This window comes from Anguilla anguilla, chromosome 3 (genome assembly GCF_013347855.1).
Source record: "Anguilla anguilla isolate fAngAng1 chromosome 3, fAngAng1.pri, whole genome shotgun sequence".
Taxonomy (NCBI): Eukaryota; Metazoa; Chordata; class Actinopteri; order Anguilliformes; family Anguillidae; genus Anguilla; species Anguilla anguilla.
The window spans coordinates 22,334,780-22,351,436 of NC_049203.1; the positions used below are offsets into that span (position 1 = coordinate 22,334,780).

Below are 16,657 nucleotides of genomic sequence, written 5' to 3' on the forward strand. Positions count from 1 at the left end.
TAAACAGAAGATGAAATTGATTAGACTGAAGATGTGTATTCAGCTTATTGAAGATACACAAGCTGAATCTTCAAAGTCTTTGTTTTACAATGAAGTACGTGTTAAGCTATATGAATATACAGTGCAGTTCAAAAGTATTTGGACAGCAAAATAATTGTCAGTGCTGTAATTCCTATGCTGATCATATAGATGTAAATGCCCTCAAATTAAAGCAGACAGCCTGCATTTAACTTCATATTTGAAATATAGTGCTGTATTTCAAATCCAATGTCCTGGAGTACGGAGCCAAAAGGACAAAAACTGTGTCACTGTTCGACAACTTACGGACTGCACAGTAATTCATATGAACTGCGAATATGTTTCTGTGCTATGTGTATGTCTCTACTGGTACATGATATACTTATCGGCCTAAACTGTGAATCAGCTTGACACCTCCTGAGAAAGATGAGGTGATAGTTTTTATTTCCTGTTATGAAGTTAGGTTAAAATGCTGCCCGCTTTGCTGAAATGGAAACACTTTTCTTTACTGCAACAGACATTAGAGCCAGTATGAAGCCAATGAGGTGTGTTCATTATCCCAGAAAAATAATATATAACATTTTTTTTTTCTTAAAACAAGCCTTTGAAACTATATAGAAAAAATACATAAGCCGTAAGAAGGCAAGTATTGTACTAAGTCATTTTGATGCTTCATGTGTATGTCTCTCCCTTCCAAAACAAGCGTAAGCCTCCCAAGGTAAAATTAACTACATCTTTGTATTAACTTAGAAGGTTTCTATTAATCCTGCTGAGTTTATGCATTTCAGATTCCAGTCTTTCTGCTAGACATGGGATACATGATATTTTAAATGAGCATATGTCTGGAAAGTGGAAAAGGGTAAATAATAATTAAAAAAGATACCAAAATTCAGAAGCGTATTAATTATGGCACTCAAATCATTAACATGACTCTGAATACGCCTTCACTTTATACCCTACATACCCTTACCTGAATTACAGTATTTGATCTGTCATTCCATACCATATTTTCTTACCTAGGTCACCTTTACTATGCAATGCATACACATTATATTTGATCATATTTCCCTCTAAAAGGATGACCTGTCACCATACATTACCACAAACAACAAAACTTAAATGCTCATCAAATGTTATAGTTATGTGTGAAAATTCAAATCACTGTTTCCTATGATTTCTTTTTGAAAGTCCTGAACAAGCAAGCAAAATGGTTTATTCTGATGAGCGAAATTGTCATTTTGGGCTTTGTGTATGCTTTATGAAAACTAACTCCGATCTGCTGCACCTTTACAGTCAAGCATCAGTAATGGTCTAGACACTGATCTGGAGAAGTGATCGAGCATTGCATTATATTACATTACAGGCATTTCACAGACACTCTTACCCAGAGCGATTTACACAACCTTTACATAGCATTTACATTGCATCCATATATACAGCTGGATATACACTGGTTACGTACTTTGCTCAAAGATACAACAGCAGTGCCCTACCTAGGATTCGAACCTGTGACCTTTATTGTTACAGTACCAGTTCCCAATATGCTACGCTGCCGCCCCATAGTGTCAACAGCCACTTATCTGCAGTTGCGTCCCTGTTTTCACAGGCAGGCTCTTGGGAAGGTTTCTTGTGTATCTCAGGCCAATGTGGATTCTCTGTCTCAGTCCTGGTGGTTGTACTGCCATATGAAACTCCTGGTGGGGTCTTATGTTGACACCTCTACTCTGTGTCTATATGTCTAGCCACCATCACTCCCTTATATCTGATTGGATATTAGTGCCTTGCATTCATACCCACATTGATTTCCTCTGGTCACCACTGCAAAAGAGATTCTGTTGCTCTCAGTTCACACAGCTGGTTAAATGAAGGTTTAGCTGCGGGCTCAGTAGTGGCACAGAACTTGTAGAAGGCGCCCCCACCAGTGGGAAACAAGAATCGACAAGTCGGGAAGAGCTGTGGCTAGCAGACAATAGAATTCGCTGGCAAACGTCAGGTTTGTTAGGGATTCATTACATTTATTTGGCAGACGCTTTTATCCAAAGCGACGTACAAAAAGTGCATTTCATGGTCATAGACAACTACTAAACACAGGTTCAATAAGATACAATACTTATTTTGTACAGCTATTTCTAGCCAAGAACACAGTTTAGTTCACACAGTGAACACTATTCTGACCCAACCTCTGAAAAGCCAACTAGACAGAAGAATAAGCGACAGGATTCTACCTCCATCTGCTGGATGTTGGTAGTAAATAATGTCTGGATGAAAAAAAGTGTGTCGGAACTCCAGACAACTGTGTCGGTTTAAGACCGGTCAATATTTTGCGTTGCACTCGTCTATTGTGGAGCCCACGCTGATAGAAGAGAGTGCAGTATGTGCATAATCCTGCTGAAACATTGTTTGTCAGCTGAGTGAAGACTTAATCATTTGTTGAATTAGTTGCAGGGTGCATATATCTTGATAAAATGGTAGGGAAGATAAAGCGAACCCGACAGAAATTCCATCAGGGAGCAGTGAAGTTTGTTGCCGATGGTGAAGCTACAGCCACATCAGTGTCACTGGGCCAGCGACCAGCGCCGACACCAGGAGCTGGAGGTGCGAAAGGATCTCCACTCCTGGAATTAAGCAGAAAAACCAGCGTGGGCGACGCTTTACACCAGATACAGAAGCACGAAGACGCCAAACAGAAGGTAAGGTTAAGTGACCTACATTATCTGTAATGTAGCTAGCTGACATTCGCTATCTAAATTAACTGTTTTTGGTTTCCAAAATTGTAATGCCTTCGTCAGCATAGCTGTCTCAGAGACAGGAGTCCAGAATCAGCCAATGATGCCATGTGCTGGTTCACTTTGTTTCGCTGTAATGACTCGGACCTGCTTTGCCATAAAGAAAAATTAGGTGGGATGTAAAACAGACCAAATGGACTTCAAGGAACACATTTCTGGAGCAATTTAGAAATTTTACCGTTTAGGTTGCAAAATTTGTGATGTAGAATTTAATGATAAATGTAGGCTATAGCTCACGTGAATAACATAGAGAATGATTCCCTTTTGCTATGAAATCAAGTTCCTGTGTCTCATATATTACTGTATTTTTGCTTAACAAATATTTATGACGTCTGCTGACAACAAAAGTGTTACAAAACATACTGAAAAACACTGCTAAAAAACAGATTATACCAGCACAAATTCCATGCTGGTCCAAGCTGGTTTATGCTGTTCTTGTGCTGGTTTAACTGGTTGACCAGCATGACTCTGGTGAGGCTGGTCAACCAGCATGGTCTTGCAGGTAAAGCTGGTTGACAAAGAACTAATGTTCTGTTCTGTTATTGTAATATTGTTTATTGTTCTTGTTCATGGAATGATTGTTATGGAAACCTGAAATAGTAATAATTGTGAGATTTCCAAGTGGTCTGCCTGCAATCACCATGTCTGCCTACCAACACACTGGCATACCACCATGCTGGCATCCCATGCTGGTGACCAGTGAACCAGTGTCCAGAACACAGCATATGCTGGTCATACTGGTAACCGCCTGTGTTGGTCTATGCTGGTTTTTCCAGCATGGAAGTACGTTAGAATTACCAATGAAATTGGTCAATGAAAGTCATTAAATAAAAATACTTCAGGGAATCTATCAAATAAATACAAAAAATACGTTCTTTTCTGAAGACAAAATCTAAATACTTGAATTGTTATGGTAATCTAGTTTCTCGTCACTAATATTCAAATAATATGACGTGTCACATCGTTTATTAATAGCATATTTTCCAGGACCAGATATAACGTAAACGTCACAAAAAATGACTTGCCTGGTATTTGTTACTTTTTAAATAGATTAATATGAATAGCTTCACTGAATTTCATGACATCTCGTCGAAATAGTAAAAGGGTTGAAATGGTTATTGCACACATTTAGAAAATAAGAAATAGCACTTGTTGAGGAGCAAATTCTGCCATCAGTGCGCAGCAAAAAGTCAACAATTTTCTATAGCAAATAGCTAGTAGGGTTTTTCACAGCTGACCACACGATAGCACCTAAGGTGCCCAGTATGTGAAAGGTTGCAGTGAGGAGCTTTGCCAGGCACTTAAAGTGTTTGTAACACATATGTCTCATTGGGTTCTTTTAATCAGGTTTCGGATCCATTTCCATCCTCGGTCTTTGCCGGAACCAAAATCAGCACAGAAGCCCTCGTCCAGACGTTGAAGTATGATGATCTGCCCAGCAACGTTATTTCTGTTGAGACAGGTCTGTTTAATCTTCTGCTGTCATAACTAACTTTGGCTTTCCCTGCTGCTGCCAAAATAAAGTTTAATGTCACCCAGAGTTAGATAATGTTTGACTGTTATACTTCTTAAACAATAATTACACAAATGTTTACACTAATTAGCACATGGGCAAAAGTTTGCACTGAAATACTGTATCCATGGCAGAATTGTGTATTGGGACTGTATTCCATTTGATTAAGCTCTGTACCCTTTTCCTTTATGTAATTTTTACATACTTGGAGAAAGTAGTGAGTTGGATGTTACACCAACACATGTTTATCTGAGGTTTATACTTCCAAAATTCCCAAAAAAATTAGGCATGACACTAACTCAATACAAGCTACTTTTGTAATCTAAAAGGGTAGGGTCTGGAAGGGTGCTCAGGGTGAGCTATTGAGTTATAACACCATTCCTCTCTGATGTCCGATGCTAAAACAATGGATTCCTCGTTGTTTTTATTTTTTAAAAGGAAAGCTCAGAAAGAATCCTGCACCCCAAGTTAGGATGGTTGATATATCACGACGGTTATTATTGAATAGAGTAATGGTTGTAGCCTCCATGTGGTGTATTGCCTTTCTTTTTATGTTTTCCTCTTTAATTATATCTGACATGGTAGTAAACAACCACACTTCAGAGGCTATTTACTTCCGGAAACAAAAAAACGTCACCACTGTTATCTATTGGGTGGCCCTTAACAGCCAATAAGCAGCAAGGCCTTGCAGCACCACGTGATTGACAGAAACACATCACATGATCACGTGGAAGCTGTACGACCATAGTGCTGATTGGCTGTCTTATCAACATCCAATAAATAACAGTGGTCTTGTTTTTTTCTCCGGAAACATTTCACACGGCCTCTTTAGTTGAGTTAAATGTGCCATATGGTGGCTTTGATCGTTATTTCATTCGATAATTATCGCTGTGATATATCGCCCATCCCTGGCCCAAACGCTCTGCTTTGTCTGGGTGGAAGAATGAGAAATCTGTGTTTGAAGTTTCTTCAATGACACTGACATATAGATCCTGTGTGAATAAATGTTTAAATTCAGATTTTTGTATATTTAATGTTTGACTCCCTCTTGCAACGTCATTGAAAGCCTATGGAAAGTCATTGTCTAAGAATGAATGGTAAGAACCATGAGAGAGCTTTTGTGAGAGGAAGACTGAGCTTGCAGTTGAAACAACATGCTACAACATAGCCCCTGTCAAAGTGAGTCTTGTCCATAGAGAAAACATTGGCTCATTTACACTGGTAGCTGCAGTCTGTAGTAAAGCTCCTCCATAATTCTAATCCTTGCAGCTGTGCCTCTGACATTGCTGTGCTGTTCCTCAGTGCTCACCAGGGGGCAGTAGCAGAGCAAGCACAGCAGCTTTGTGTCACTTGGGATTTGAACCAGCAGCCCATCCAGTCAGAAATTCAGCCGTCCGATGCCATTTTCAAGTCCTGACTCTTCACCTTTGGGTTCTTGCTGAATCCCTGAGGGTGCTTGTGATGAGTCATTGAATTGAGTTCCTGTCAGACGCTTTTAATTGCGTCACTTAAACTGCTGGTCAGGGAGACTCAGCATGGCCACCTGGCATATTTACTGGCAGGAGCAGCAAATTTGTGTCTCCGGGCAGACAGGCTGTACCAGCATTTTAAAGGCATGTTCACAGCCGTCTCGTGGAAGATTCCGGTGAGTTGTATCTGCGCACACTCAGCATTTGCAACGCATTACAGGCATTTAGCGGACGCTCTTATCCAGAGAGACTTACATAACATCATTACATGGCATTTACATTGCATCCGTTTATACAGCTGGATATATACCGAAGCAAGTTAAGTACCTTGCTCAAGGGTACAACGGCAGTGTCCTACCTGGGAATCGAACCTGCGACTTTTAGGTTACAAAACCGGTTACTTGCCCATTATACTATACAACGCCCGACCTGGGGATCCAAGTGTGTCACCCTTCAAGTGTGCTCAGCGTCTTTCAGGTGTTTTCGGTCAGAGTGCAGGGGCGCAAGCTTGCCTATCTAGTGGTGAAGGGCTTGCAGATGAGAGTTGAGTACAACTGATTTTGTGCTTGGCTGCGCTGTTGTGTTGATATGAGTTTATTCTGGACACTTCCGTGGAATAATTCGGAGGTATTCCTCCTCACAATCTTGAGTGGTCGCTGCTGGTAATTCCAGCGCACTCTGTGGTTTTCCACTCCGGATTCCTGAGGCCTGCCGCTGATTGGCTGCAGGCCCACGAGTGTACTCCTCCCCTCTGTACACGGCCCCCCTCATTGGTCATTCAGCGCCTGTGGCGGCGTTCTCGGGACTACAGCAGAGTTTAGTGCTGATTTTTAAACCCCTGCCAGGCCCTCCCAATGAAGCGCAGTGAGAAATGGCAGCAGACGAGCTGGAGATTCAGTAAAACCGTTTCTGTTACTGTGGGGCCACACCCAGTTTAAATGGATGTGATGCTGTTTAAGTAGCTGCAGCACAGATTACTAAGAACTTTCTCTGTCTTTAGAAGCATTGTTACAAAAATCAATCGTTTGTGAGAAGTGCAGTGTGACGAATGGCCAGTAAGCCACCTTCTGCTGGACTGCTGGGTTTGCCTGTGTTGACTACCTGTGTCAAGGTGGGGAGTTTGTGCCAAAATGGCATCCGTGTGGCACTGTGCTGATTGTTGAGGAGAGGACAGCTTTTCAGTGTCATACCGAAGGCATTTTTTTTGGGAAACAGGAAAAGATGCATGTTTTTGTTTACAAAAGGACGCTTCACACCAGATACACATAATCTATTCATATTGTGCACTAAACAGATCGTAATAGGTCTTCTGACTGTGAATCCCACACATATGGTGGTGGTGGGGCGGGGGTAGCGGCACATGCTGGCTGTGTTTGCTGTGAATCCCACACACTGGTAGTGTTGGGGGGGATTTGTGTGGTTGCCAGATTTGTGTGGTTAGTCAAGGATTTCAGATACACAGCTGGACTTTTGTCAGTTCTATTTTTAATAAAATTGTTTAACATGCTTATTTGCTCAACATTTAGTAATTATCACCTAATTTCAGGAGGGTTGACATTTTCATAAGAAATATCTATGATGTTGATTTGGAAAACAAGTTGATTTGTTTTTCTAGCATGCACCACTGATGTTACGCTATCCAGTGATATGCATCCTTTCCAGGGCTGTGCATCTGCAGTTTGTAATTATGATAAATCTCCACTTACCCAGTCTGTACTGTTCCTCTGCCTAACACAGTGGGTTTTTATAATGAAATTAAATGTAAATTTTGCTCTGATTAATTGATTTGTTTGTGAATTGGGATGTGGAATACAGTCTTCACCCATAAAAGGGGATGAATTATTATCTCTATTTAAAAAGTGTAGACATGACTACCATGTGCAGCCTAGACCTCTCCATCTTGGCCAATAGCTGCGCAGAGCTGTCAGACTGGGCCAATAGCAGCAGAGAGCTCAGCGCTCTGTCTAGGCCAATAGCAGCACAGAGCTCAGTGCTTCATCTGGGCCAATGGCAGCACAGACCTCTCTATCTGGGGCAATAGCAGCACAGAGCTCTCAGACTGGACCAGTAGCAGCACAAACCTCAGCGCTCTGTTTGGGCCAATGGCAGCACAGAGCTCTCAAACTGGGCCAATAGCAACAGGGAGTTCAGCGCTCTGTCTCCGGTCAATATCAGCACAGAGCCCAGTGCTTTGTCTGGGCCAATGGCAGCACAAATCTCTCCATCTGGGCCAATAGAAGCACAGAGCTCTGAGTCTGGGCCAATAGCAGCGCAGATCCTCTGTGTATGTCGATTGCCTAATTAAATGAACAGTGTGTTATAATTAATAGAACCACCATCTAGCTGATGATGACAGGAGGGTTTGGGGGTGGTTTTGGCAGATGTTTCTCTGCAACAGAGTACGATATTGATCTGAACAGAATGACCTCTAGACACATCAACATTTGCATGCTCCAAACCTGCATCAATGTGGCACAGGCCATGGCAGTTAATCTAGGCATCTGTTTGCCGTCAGCATGAATGTTATGCTTGCACACGCCCAGGACATTTTACAAATGCAGTATCACCATAGGTCGTCACGCATTGAAGGATTTGCGTTCTGTCATTCACAGACTTAGCACAAAATTGATGGTCGCGTGATGTTTCTCTTTAAACTCACTGAAGTGGTAACTACGTAATCTAGGACGACTTTTAACGGGTGCTGAATTTATCAAACTCTTATGCCGCATCAGCCCGGATTCAGGCCGCACCTCCATTGGTCAGTTTGGTATATGCAGCCTGTGCGTGCCATCATTGCAGTCCTAGCATATACGTGTATCAGTCCAAATATAATTTGCTTTCACATGCTAGTCTGTACCTGAGTTTATGATAGAGGTTGCAGTGATGTAAGAGTAAAAAAAAATGTATGAAAGTTTTTTAAAAAGCTGAGTTTTAGTTTAATTCGAAGCACTGATGCCACCGTTTTGTTTCTTTTTCAGACAAGGTCAAATTAACTGTTCACAGTTCCTGGAAACTGAACAGTGAACCTTGACGAACCAAAACACAGAATTGTAACAAGAAAAAAGTAGTTGTCGTCATAGTTCGTCAGGGCGTTGGTTTCCATAGATATTTTTACTCATATTTTCTTCTATCCAACCACAAGATTTCTGCTTTGCCCACAGAGTGCACTGGACAGTTTTCTTTTCTCTCTAGAAACAGACAGTTTCTGCACATTGCTGTGCTTTTAACCGTTTCCCCTTGTACTGGTTTTTGTAGCAAATATCCTCTTTGAAAGTACAATAATGGATATCACTTTACACAAAAGCTTCTTGTAAAGTAAAGAACACTTCAGATCATTTCCAGTATGATGGTATGCTGTTCTCTCTGTTTTCATGGTAATCCTGTTTGGTCATTCTTATTACAAAAAAGGATGCTCCAAAAAACTATTTTGTATCTTGTGATGGATATTCCTGCATGACCATGTCCACTTGTGAAATTGAACTGACCAGTGAACAAGCGCTATTGATTGAACTACAATTACTGGTAATGAGTACTGTTATTCCTGCGGGGGTTTGTAATGATCTCATGTGCGTTGGAATGAGAATGACAGACAGCTGTTATCGATCTGACTCCGTGACTCTGCTTTTATCCATAATGTCAGTTTGATGAAGTAACTGAGTAAAATCATGATCATTGCTGATGATCATGATTTTACTCAGCGGAGCAAAATCACGCTTTACTGCAGGCCGCAGCTCCCCGCTGCAGAAACGCATGCTGCTCTTCTGCAGGCCACAGCTTTCCACTGCAAAAACAAACACTGCTTTACTGCAGGCTGCAGGTCTCCCCTGCTGAAACAGACGCTGCTGTACTGCAGGCTGCTGCTCTCTGCTGCAGAAACAGACTCAGCCAACGCTAACAGATGAGCTTGGTGAGCCAGAGACAGAGAAGCAGAATAGCTTGCTCTATGTCCGGAGCAAGGGGCCGACTCAAAAGCGCCCGTCTCCCACGAAAGTGTAAACGTATTGATGCGGTTCCCCCAGCAGGAGATCCGGTTTATTCTGTACCCTCTGAACCGGAGAGGGCTCACTTCTGCGTCACTATAAACCGATCCCAGCAGGGCAGTAAAATGGGCTGCCGGCACAGTGGCACTTCATTTCCCGGGGTCACCGCGATTCTGAAGCATCGATCCGATTCTCTCTAAGGACTATGTCATCAGGTCGAGCCGCGCTGAGAAGGGCCCAGAGTCTCTGCCAGACGTCCTCAGACGATGTTCGTCCAGTTTTGAGATGAGTCTTTGTTTCTTAGCGGCGAACAGACTGTGGATACGGTTCTGTTAGCCACTTGACTTGTAGCTGTTTTCCAGTGCTGCTGTCAGCCCCATGGTTCAGTGCAACATTGCACGCTTTTAGACTGCATTGGGGGGTGGGGGTGGGGGGGGGGGGTGTTGTGTTACATTAAACATTAACTCCCAGCTTTTAATGCATCTGCGTACATATTTGCTTTAACATCAATAATGTAAATTATTCTTTCACATCGAATGAAGCTCACGTGCGCTGCATCGTTTCCTCTGCCGATGGAACCCGCTCCAAAGAGGTTCTCGAGTCCCAGGAGAGAAAAAGAAGCAGGACTGTAGCCCGCGCATTAAGCGCAGGATCATACATAATGCACGTCCGAGCACCTAAACTGGAAAACTGAACAGCGGTAGGGCTGAGGCAAGGAGACCGTGTAGAGCTGAACGCCCCCGTTCAGGGATACTAGCGGAAGAATTAAAGGCGCAGATTCACTGCTGTTGCCACTTACCGTGTAATTACCGTTTCTGCCCTGTGGGCGGGCACACACACGCACACGCGCACACACACACACACACACACACACACACACGCACACACACACAGACACACAGACACACACACACACACAGACACACACACACACTCACACACACACACACAGACACACTCACGCACAGACACACACACACACACACACACGCACGCACATCATGCCCAGCGCGCTTCCTTTTTTAGGTTTCTAATGTGATCCCGTGATTGAAAAGCACACGTCCCTCTCGGTCTGCTCAGGGATGTGAACCCCTGACCTCAGAAGCTGGGCCTTCCGTGTTCTCAGGGTCCTCTTCGAGGAGGTAACGCCGCAGGTGCGTCTTTTTCAGGGACGGAGAAGAAGAAGCAGCAGTCGAAGAAGGAGAAGATGAAAGAGAGAAGAGAGAGGTGGCTCAACAGTGAGTATGTCCTTCGTGTTGAAACGTTTCAGGGAAAAATTACGAAAGAACTTGAAACGTGCGTTCAACAACCTTAATTGAGCAAGAGATTGGCTGTAACAAAAACCAGCATACACGCGTGTCCCCAGGACCGTATTTGAGAACCGCTGTAGATAACACTATGCAGATTTGGCTTGTTCTTTCCTTTATCTTTGAATTCTTCATTATCTACCAAATGGTTAGTTTTAGTGGCCATGTGTACACTTTCACCTCTAACTGTGCCGATTGATTCAACTCCTGCTGTCTTTAACTTAGTTAACTTTTTTTTTTTTAACCTCTCTACATTACAATCATTTACAATATAGAACAATATGAATATGGGCATTCATTTTCTCACATTTCTGACAGAATGTGGCTCAAAGCATGAAAAGCATAATTAAGAAGAATGAGCAGCCTGTTAAAATTGTGGTTGTGGTGTTTCAGTCTGTCCCTCGCGTTTACGTTTATCGCATTCTTGTTCTGAATATTCCGTCACTCTGGAGTTGGTCAGATCTTCAGGTGACGAGCGTCTTAATCCGCTGCTGTAAACTTCTCGCCGTCACAAGGAACACTTCCTGCCTTTCATCACCTCCAGCTTGTCCCCTCAGTAATGACGCTGAACTCTTTCTGAATCCGTGCAGGTGATTGTGTGCTGTCTGTGTGTGGTGGTGCTGCTTGTCTGATTGCGTAGAACTGAAAGCCCAGTCTATAATGCGCTCACATGGTGCTGGAGCAGAGTGCCAGTATTGACAGATGGGTAGACACACTTTAATAAACGCTTTGGCCGCATTCCAGCCTAATTAAAATCCACAAAACAAGGTCTGGATTGTTTAAGGTGGTTTTATCCTCTAGTCGATATCATTCTGTTATTTGCTTGGAGCTGACAGGTTTTCACAGTCACCTGCATATTCAGCTGCCTTCACCAACAGGGGGCAGTGTTTTTCAGTGCTAGGCTTTAAGTGAGACAGTCCTAATGTGTCTTAACAGCACTGTGCTCTGATGAGGACCCCGGTGTTTAGGTGGAGGAGGTCCTGGTGTTGGGGCTGAGGAGGTCCTGGCGTTGGGGTGGAGAAGGCCCAGGTGTTGAGGAGGAGGAGGCCCCGGTGTTGGGGTGGTGAAGGCCCCGATGTTGACTCTTCGGCGGTTCTTTCTGTCACGCCACAGAGATCGGCGCCATCACACGGGCGAGGGAGCAGCAGGCGGCGCAGGCCCGTAGGAAGGCCACGCCCGTGGTGGGGGACATGCGTCCCCTGGCCGACGCCCTGCCGGAGCTGTCCCAGCTGGTCGGCAGCAGCAGGACGTCCACGCACCGGAAGGCCAGGGTGTGAGTACCTTTATGGGGGACGGGGTACATGGTATATCTGGGGGTGTGTGTGTGTGCATGCATCTGCGCGTGTGCGTGCACACGTGTGTGTGTGAGTGATTTCTTCATAATAAACATCTGGTGTGCTGAAGAGGATTTCCATGGTAACAGCTGGGAAGTAGAGTTAGGGTTTAGAGTTTAGGTAGGTCACCAGGATCTTCCTCTGTGGTTTAAACTGAGCCACGTTTGTATCAAATGTGGCTCTTTGATACAAACCACTGTTCCATTTGAGAGTGGTGTAAAATTGACTATAGAGGTATAGTTTGAGCATTGCGGTCCTCTCCGATGTTGTTGAGCAGAGCTGGGTGAGAGATGTTGACTGGGGATCAGGTCCACTCGGTTCACATTGCCCTCTCCGTGCCAAGACATCAAGCCCATTGGTTTGTAGAATTACTTCATTCCTCAGTCCTAGATGAGCTCGCAAACCTTTTGTAGTTCTCCTCAACCTGTGAAGTCATTGGCCCACTAAGGAAGCGTAGCACAATTGATAACTCCGCTCGACAGTGGTGGGGAAAACACATTCATCTCCTCAAAGGAAAATAAGATCTGGGGCTGGAAAATGTGTGCGGTACAGATGAAGAAATTAGCTCTACCACCACGTTGCTCTCACTAGTACCACAGACCAGCTCTGAGGCTCCGAGCAAAACGCAGAGTCTCTTTTGAATGAGGTGGGCCAAGACGGCAGACTCTTCAGAATAGATGCCTCTCTATGCCCCCCTGCTAGTCTTTGGGGGCCCTGTCTGTCATTAGTGGTTTATAGCGCGTGAACTGGTGAGGGTGGTTGTGCTTTCGCGGGTTTCATGGCAACCGTTCATTCAAGATCAGCGGGGAAAAATGATTACATATTCAGCCACTTTACCGGCAGCATCTGTTCGTATGACCTCTTCTCTAGCCGACAGGGCCGCCACGTCCACCGGGCTGAGGGCATCGTTTATATAAGTGCCCGTTTGTGAGGCGACCGATCGTGTGTGATGAAGCACTCCACACACCTGTTTCAGTTCCCATAGCATGCTCAGGCACTTTAAACAGGGAGAGTAATCTGTCTCCAAGGCTACTACCACATTCTGTGCCAAGCAAAAGCAAATCCAGTTGGTTCCATGAAGGTCAGTCTGTCTATACTGTGAAGGTTATATTGTGGGAAATTTACCATTTACGGTATCTGTGTTTTTGATTCGAGTTGGATGATTTAAATATTTGTCATTTGTCTCTTCCTATCACCTCCTCTCTCCCTTCTTGTCTCTCTTTCCTGCTCCCCAGCCCAGTGAAGAAGAAGCCAGACCCCACAGACTTCAGTTTGATGAAACCAGCTCAGAAACGCAAGCTAATGTAAGTGTCCATGGGGTATCGTCACCTCTGCTGTCACAGCAACTGTAGAGCAGTGCACTGTGGGCTGGCTTTGCCCTCCACCCTCCCTGCACATGATGATGTAATCAGACGCGATTCGTAAAAAAGGCACTTTGACTGCTCCAGTACGACTGCTTCAGTGTCACTGCTCCACTTGGAGCAGTAGCTGGACCCACAAACTGGGGCCTTCTTGTGTATTGCTACATTCTTTGAGACCATGTGCATTTTCTTCTTCTTTCAGGGAGACTGAGATCACCAGGTTTAGCGAAGCCGTGAAAAACCCCACCCTAAAGACCAACCCCCTGGCTGCCATTGGTGAACAGCTGAGGAAGAAGCTGAAACAGGAAGAGGAGCAGAGTTAACCCCTCCCCCCCCTGGCTAGGCTTCATAGTAGTAGCGGAGCAGAACTTAAACTCAACTGCGTCTAGCAGGAGGGATAGCCTCCGCACAAGGACTCCAACGAGTGCACAGGACCCGCATGAGTAACTCTCTCTCTCCCTCAGACGCCACTCATTCACGGGCCGAGCTTTTAGCGGAACGCCCCCGGGATGAGTCCTGACAGGAGAGAGCACGCAACACCGACGTTCTCCTGTAAACTCTCTCTCTCTCTCTCTCTCAGCCCATGACGGCAGTCGCAGCGGAGCAATTGCTGCTGACTAGCAAGCCTCTGCATTCCGCTGTTTTATACACATTTTTTTTTCAAGGACTTTGTAATCAGCGGCCTCTTAAGAAGAACCTAAATGTTGAATGAATGTTTTTGACACGGAGAGAAGACTGTGCGTCGATCGTTCACTGTTCCATTTCTTTTCCCTCCATTAAAGGGGAGATATTTTGAAAGTCTTAATGCTGTGCGGTGCTTCATTCGGACATTTTGTGCCCTCCTACAGTTCAGTCCTGATGTGTTTGATGTTTTCTGTGTAACGTGCGAGTGCGTGCCGAATAATAAATGAGCGCGTTTGAAAGCGTTGCCGTGGAGAAAGGGCTGCGGTGGAGTGCTGGAGGAGTGGGCCGCACCGGAGGGCTGGGTTGAGGTTTGTGTGAATATTACTCCACGCTCCCCCATCGTCTCTTCGCTGAGGAAATAAACAAGGGAGAGTTGGAGGGAAAAGTGAGATAAATTACAGGAAAACAGCTCAGGCTTTTACAGTGAGGCAGCTAATTAAGGTGGTCTCAGTGGCAATGGTAGTCTCAGTGGTAATTATGGGGGTCTCTGGTAATTACGGTGGTCTTACTGGTAATGCTGGTTTCTGGAATGGTGATGTCTGTGATAATGCTGGTCTCAGGTGTAATAGTGATCTCAGAGGTAATGGTGGTCTCAGGTGTAATAGTGATCTCACTGGCAATGGTGGTCTCAGGTGTAATAGTGATCTCACTGGTAATGGTGGTCTCAGGTGTAATAGTTATCTCAGTGATAATGGTGGTCTCTGGTGTAATAGTGATCTCAGTGATAATGCTGGTCTCAGGTATAATAGTGATCTCAGTGATAATGCTGGTCTCAGGTGTAATAGTGATCTCTGTGGTAATGGTGGTCTCAGGTGTAATGGCACAATAATTGGCAAGGGTGACCCCCCTGAAGAGAGAGCATGGATACGTTTCCATGGAAACACCATGCCCACTTACAGGCCGGGGTGTTCATTCTGAGAAAATCTGAGCGGCGGAGGTCCAGCGCTGACCAAGGCCATCGGTCCTCATTATTAATGCATCACAGGAGCGGTTCTGTGCCGGGCTGATAAACATACATCTCTGGCCTCTCCGCGGGCGACCAGCTGAAGAATAATCAGGCTTTTTATACAGCCTCCCGAAACATCATCCCTGAACAGGCATGGATTAAACTCGCTGAATGATTGGTGTGGATTTATGTAAAGAGAAGTGTGTTTTTGTAATGTCCTCACTTTGCTGAGAGGTTATTGCATTAAAAGGGGATTATGGGTAAGCTTGTGGTGGAAATATTAGATGCAATTACCTTTTCATAAAGCGCTTACATTTTAATCATGCAGATCCAGGGCTTTTCCGGGACTGCACCACAGCATGGCACGCTACCATTGTTGAAATATTCTGGGCTAGAACAGAGACTGTGTAAAACAATTTGACTGTGGCATTGTGGTTTTAGACGTCTTTCAGATGTCAGAGGAAGTCCTGGAATGCTGTAATTTGGGTAGTATTTTGTAGATTCTTCTCTGCTCAAAGGCATGAATTTTAAAAGCAGGGGCCTGAAGATTTCAGTTTCTCAGACCTAGCTGGGTTTCTGTTGAAAATGAATGGTTCCAAGATTGGTACCAAGTCTTGGCACCCTGCACAGGCATGTCTACAGAGTGCATGCCCGTGTGTGCGTGGGCAGTTTGGCGAATGTAAGTGTGTGTGTGTGTGCGTGCATACGCGCACGTGCAGTGGGGTGAGTTCAGGTCAAGTCAAGTTTATTTATAAAGTACATTTAAAAACAACAGAAGTTGGCCAAAGTGCTGTACAATGAAAATTAAAAAGATGCATAAAATAAATAAAATAAAAGGTATAAAATACAATACACAAAGACACAACACATGCCAAGCATTAAGACTCATACGCCAATGTAAAAAGGTGTGTTTTTATGCGGGATTTAAAAGAGTCAATGGAGTGGGAAAACCTAATAGAACATGGTAGACTATTCCAGAGCCTTGGAGAAGGCACGGTCGCCCTTAGTTTTTAACTGGGACCGAGGAACAGACTGGAGCAATTGGTCAGAGGATCTGAGAGGCCTGAAGGTGGAATAGGGGCAAAGGAGGTCAGAGATATAATGTGGTGCCAAACCATGTAGTGCTTTCAAAACAAATAATAAAACCTTAAACTCGATTCTGTATTTGAAAGGCAGCCAGTAAAGAGAGGCCAATATAGAGGAGATGTGGTCCCTCATCCTAGTGCTAGTCAGGAGCCTAGCAGCTGCATTTTGCACTA

The 16,657-nt window shown here is 44.4% G+C and overlaps 1 protein-coding gene across 2 annotated transcripts; it reads left to right on the forward strand.

Moving 5' to 3' along the window:
* The first annotated feature begins 2,322 nt into the window (after positions 1-2,322).
* fam207a (family with sequence similarity 207 member A) lies at positions 2,323-14,573 on the forward strand. Of its 2 annotated transcripts, XM_035407627.1 has the most exons (6): positions 2,323-2,708; positions 4,152-4,266; positions 10,936-11,004; positions 12,187-12,346; positions 13,643-13,711; positions 13,971-14,573. In XM_035407627.1, exons 1-6 carry the CDS (start codon positions 2,484-2,486, stop codon positions 14,089-14,091), a joined length of 759 nt encoding a protein of 252 aa, XP_035263518.1. In that variant the 5' UTR covers positions 2,323-2,483; the 3' UTR covers positions 14,092-14,573. The 2 variants fall into 2 exon arrangements, with proteins under 2 accessions (XP_035263518.1, XP_035263519.1); XM_035407628.1 differs by lacking the exon at positions 10,936-11,004.
* Positions 14,574-16,657: the final 2,084 nt, after the last annotated feature.

Excerpts from the sequence above, each read along its gene's own strand:
- fam207a (XM_035407627.1), top strand. The coding sequence starts at position 2,484 with ATGGTAGGGAAGATAAAGCGAACCCGACAGAAATTCCATCAGGGAGCA. Across the intron at positions 12,347-13,642 it reads ACGCACCGGAAGGCCAGGGT|CCCAGTGAAGAAGAAGCCAG; the intron begins GTGAGTACCTTT and ends CCTGCTCCCCAG. Across the intron at positions 13,712-13,970 it reads GCTCAGAAACGCAAGCTAAT|GGAGACTGAGATCACCAGGT; the intron begins GTAAGTGTCCAT and ends TTCTTCTTTCAG.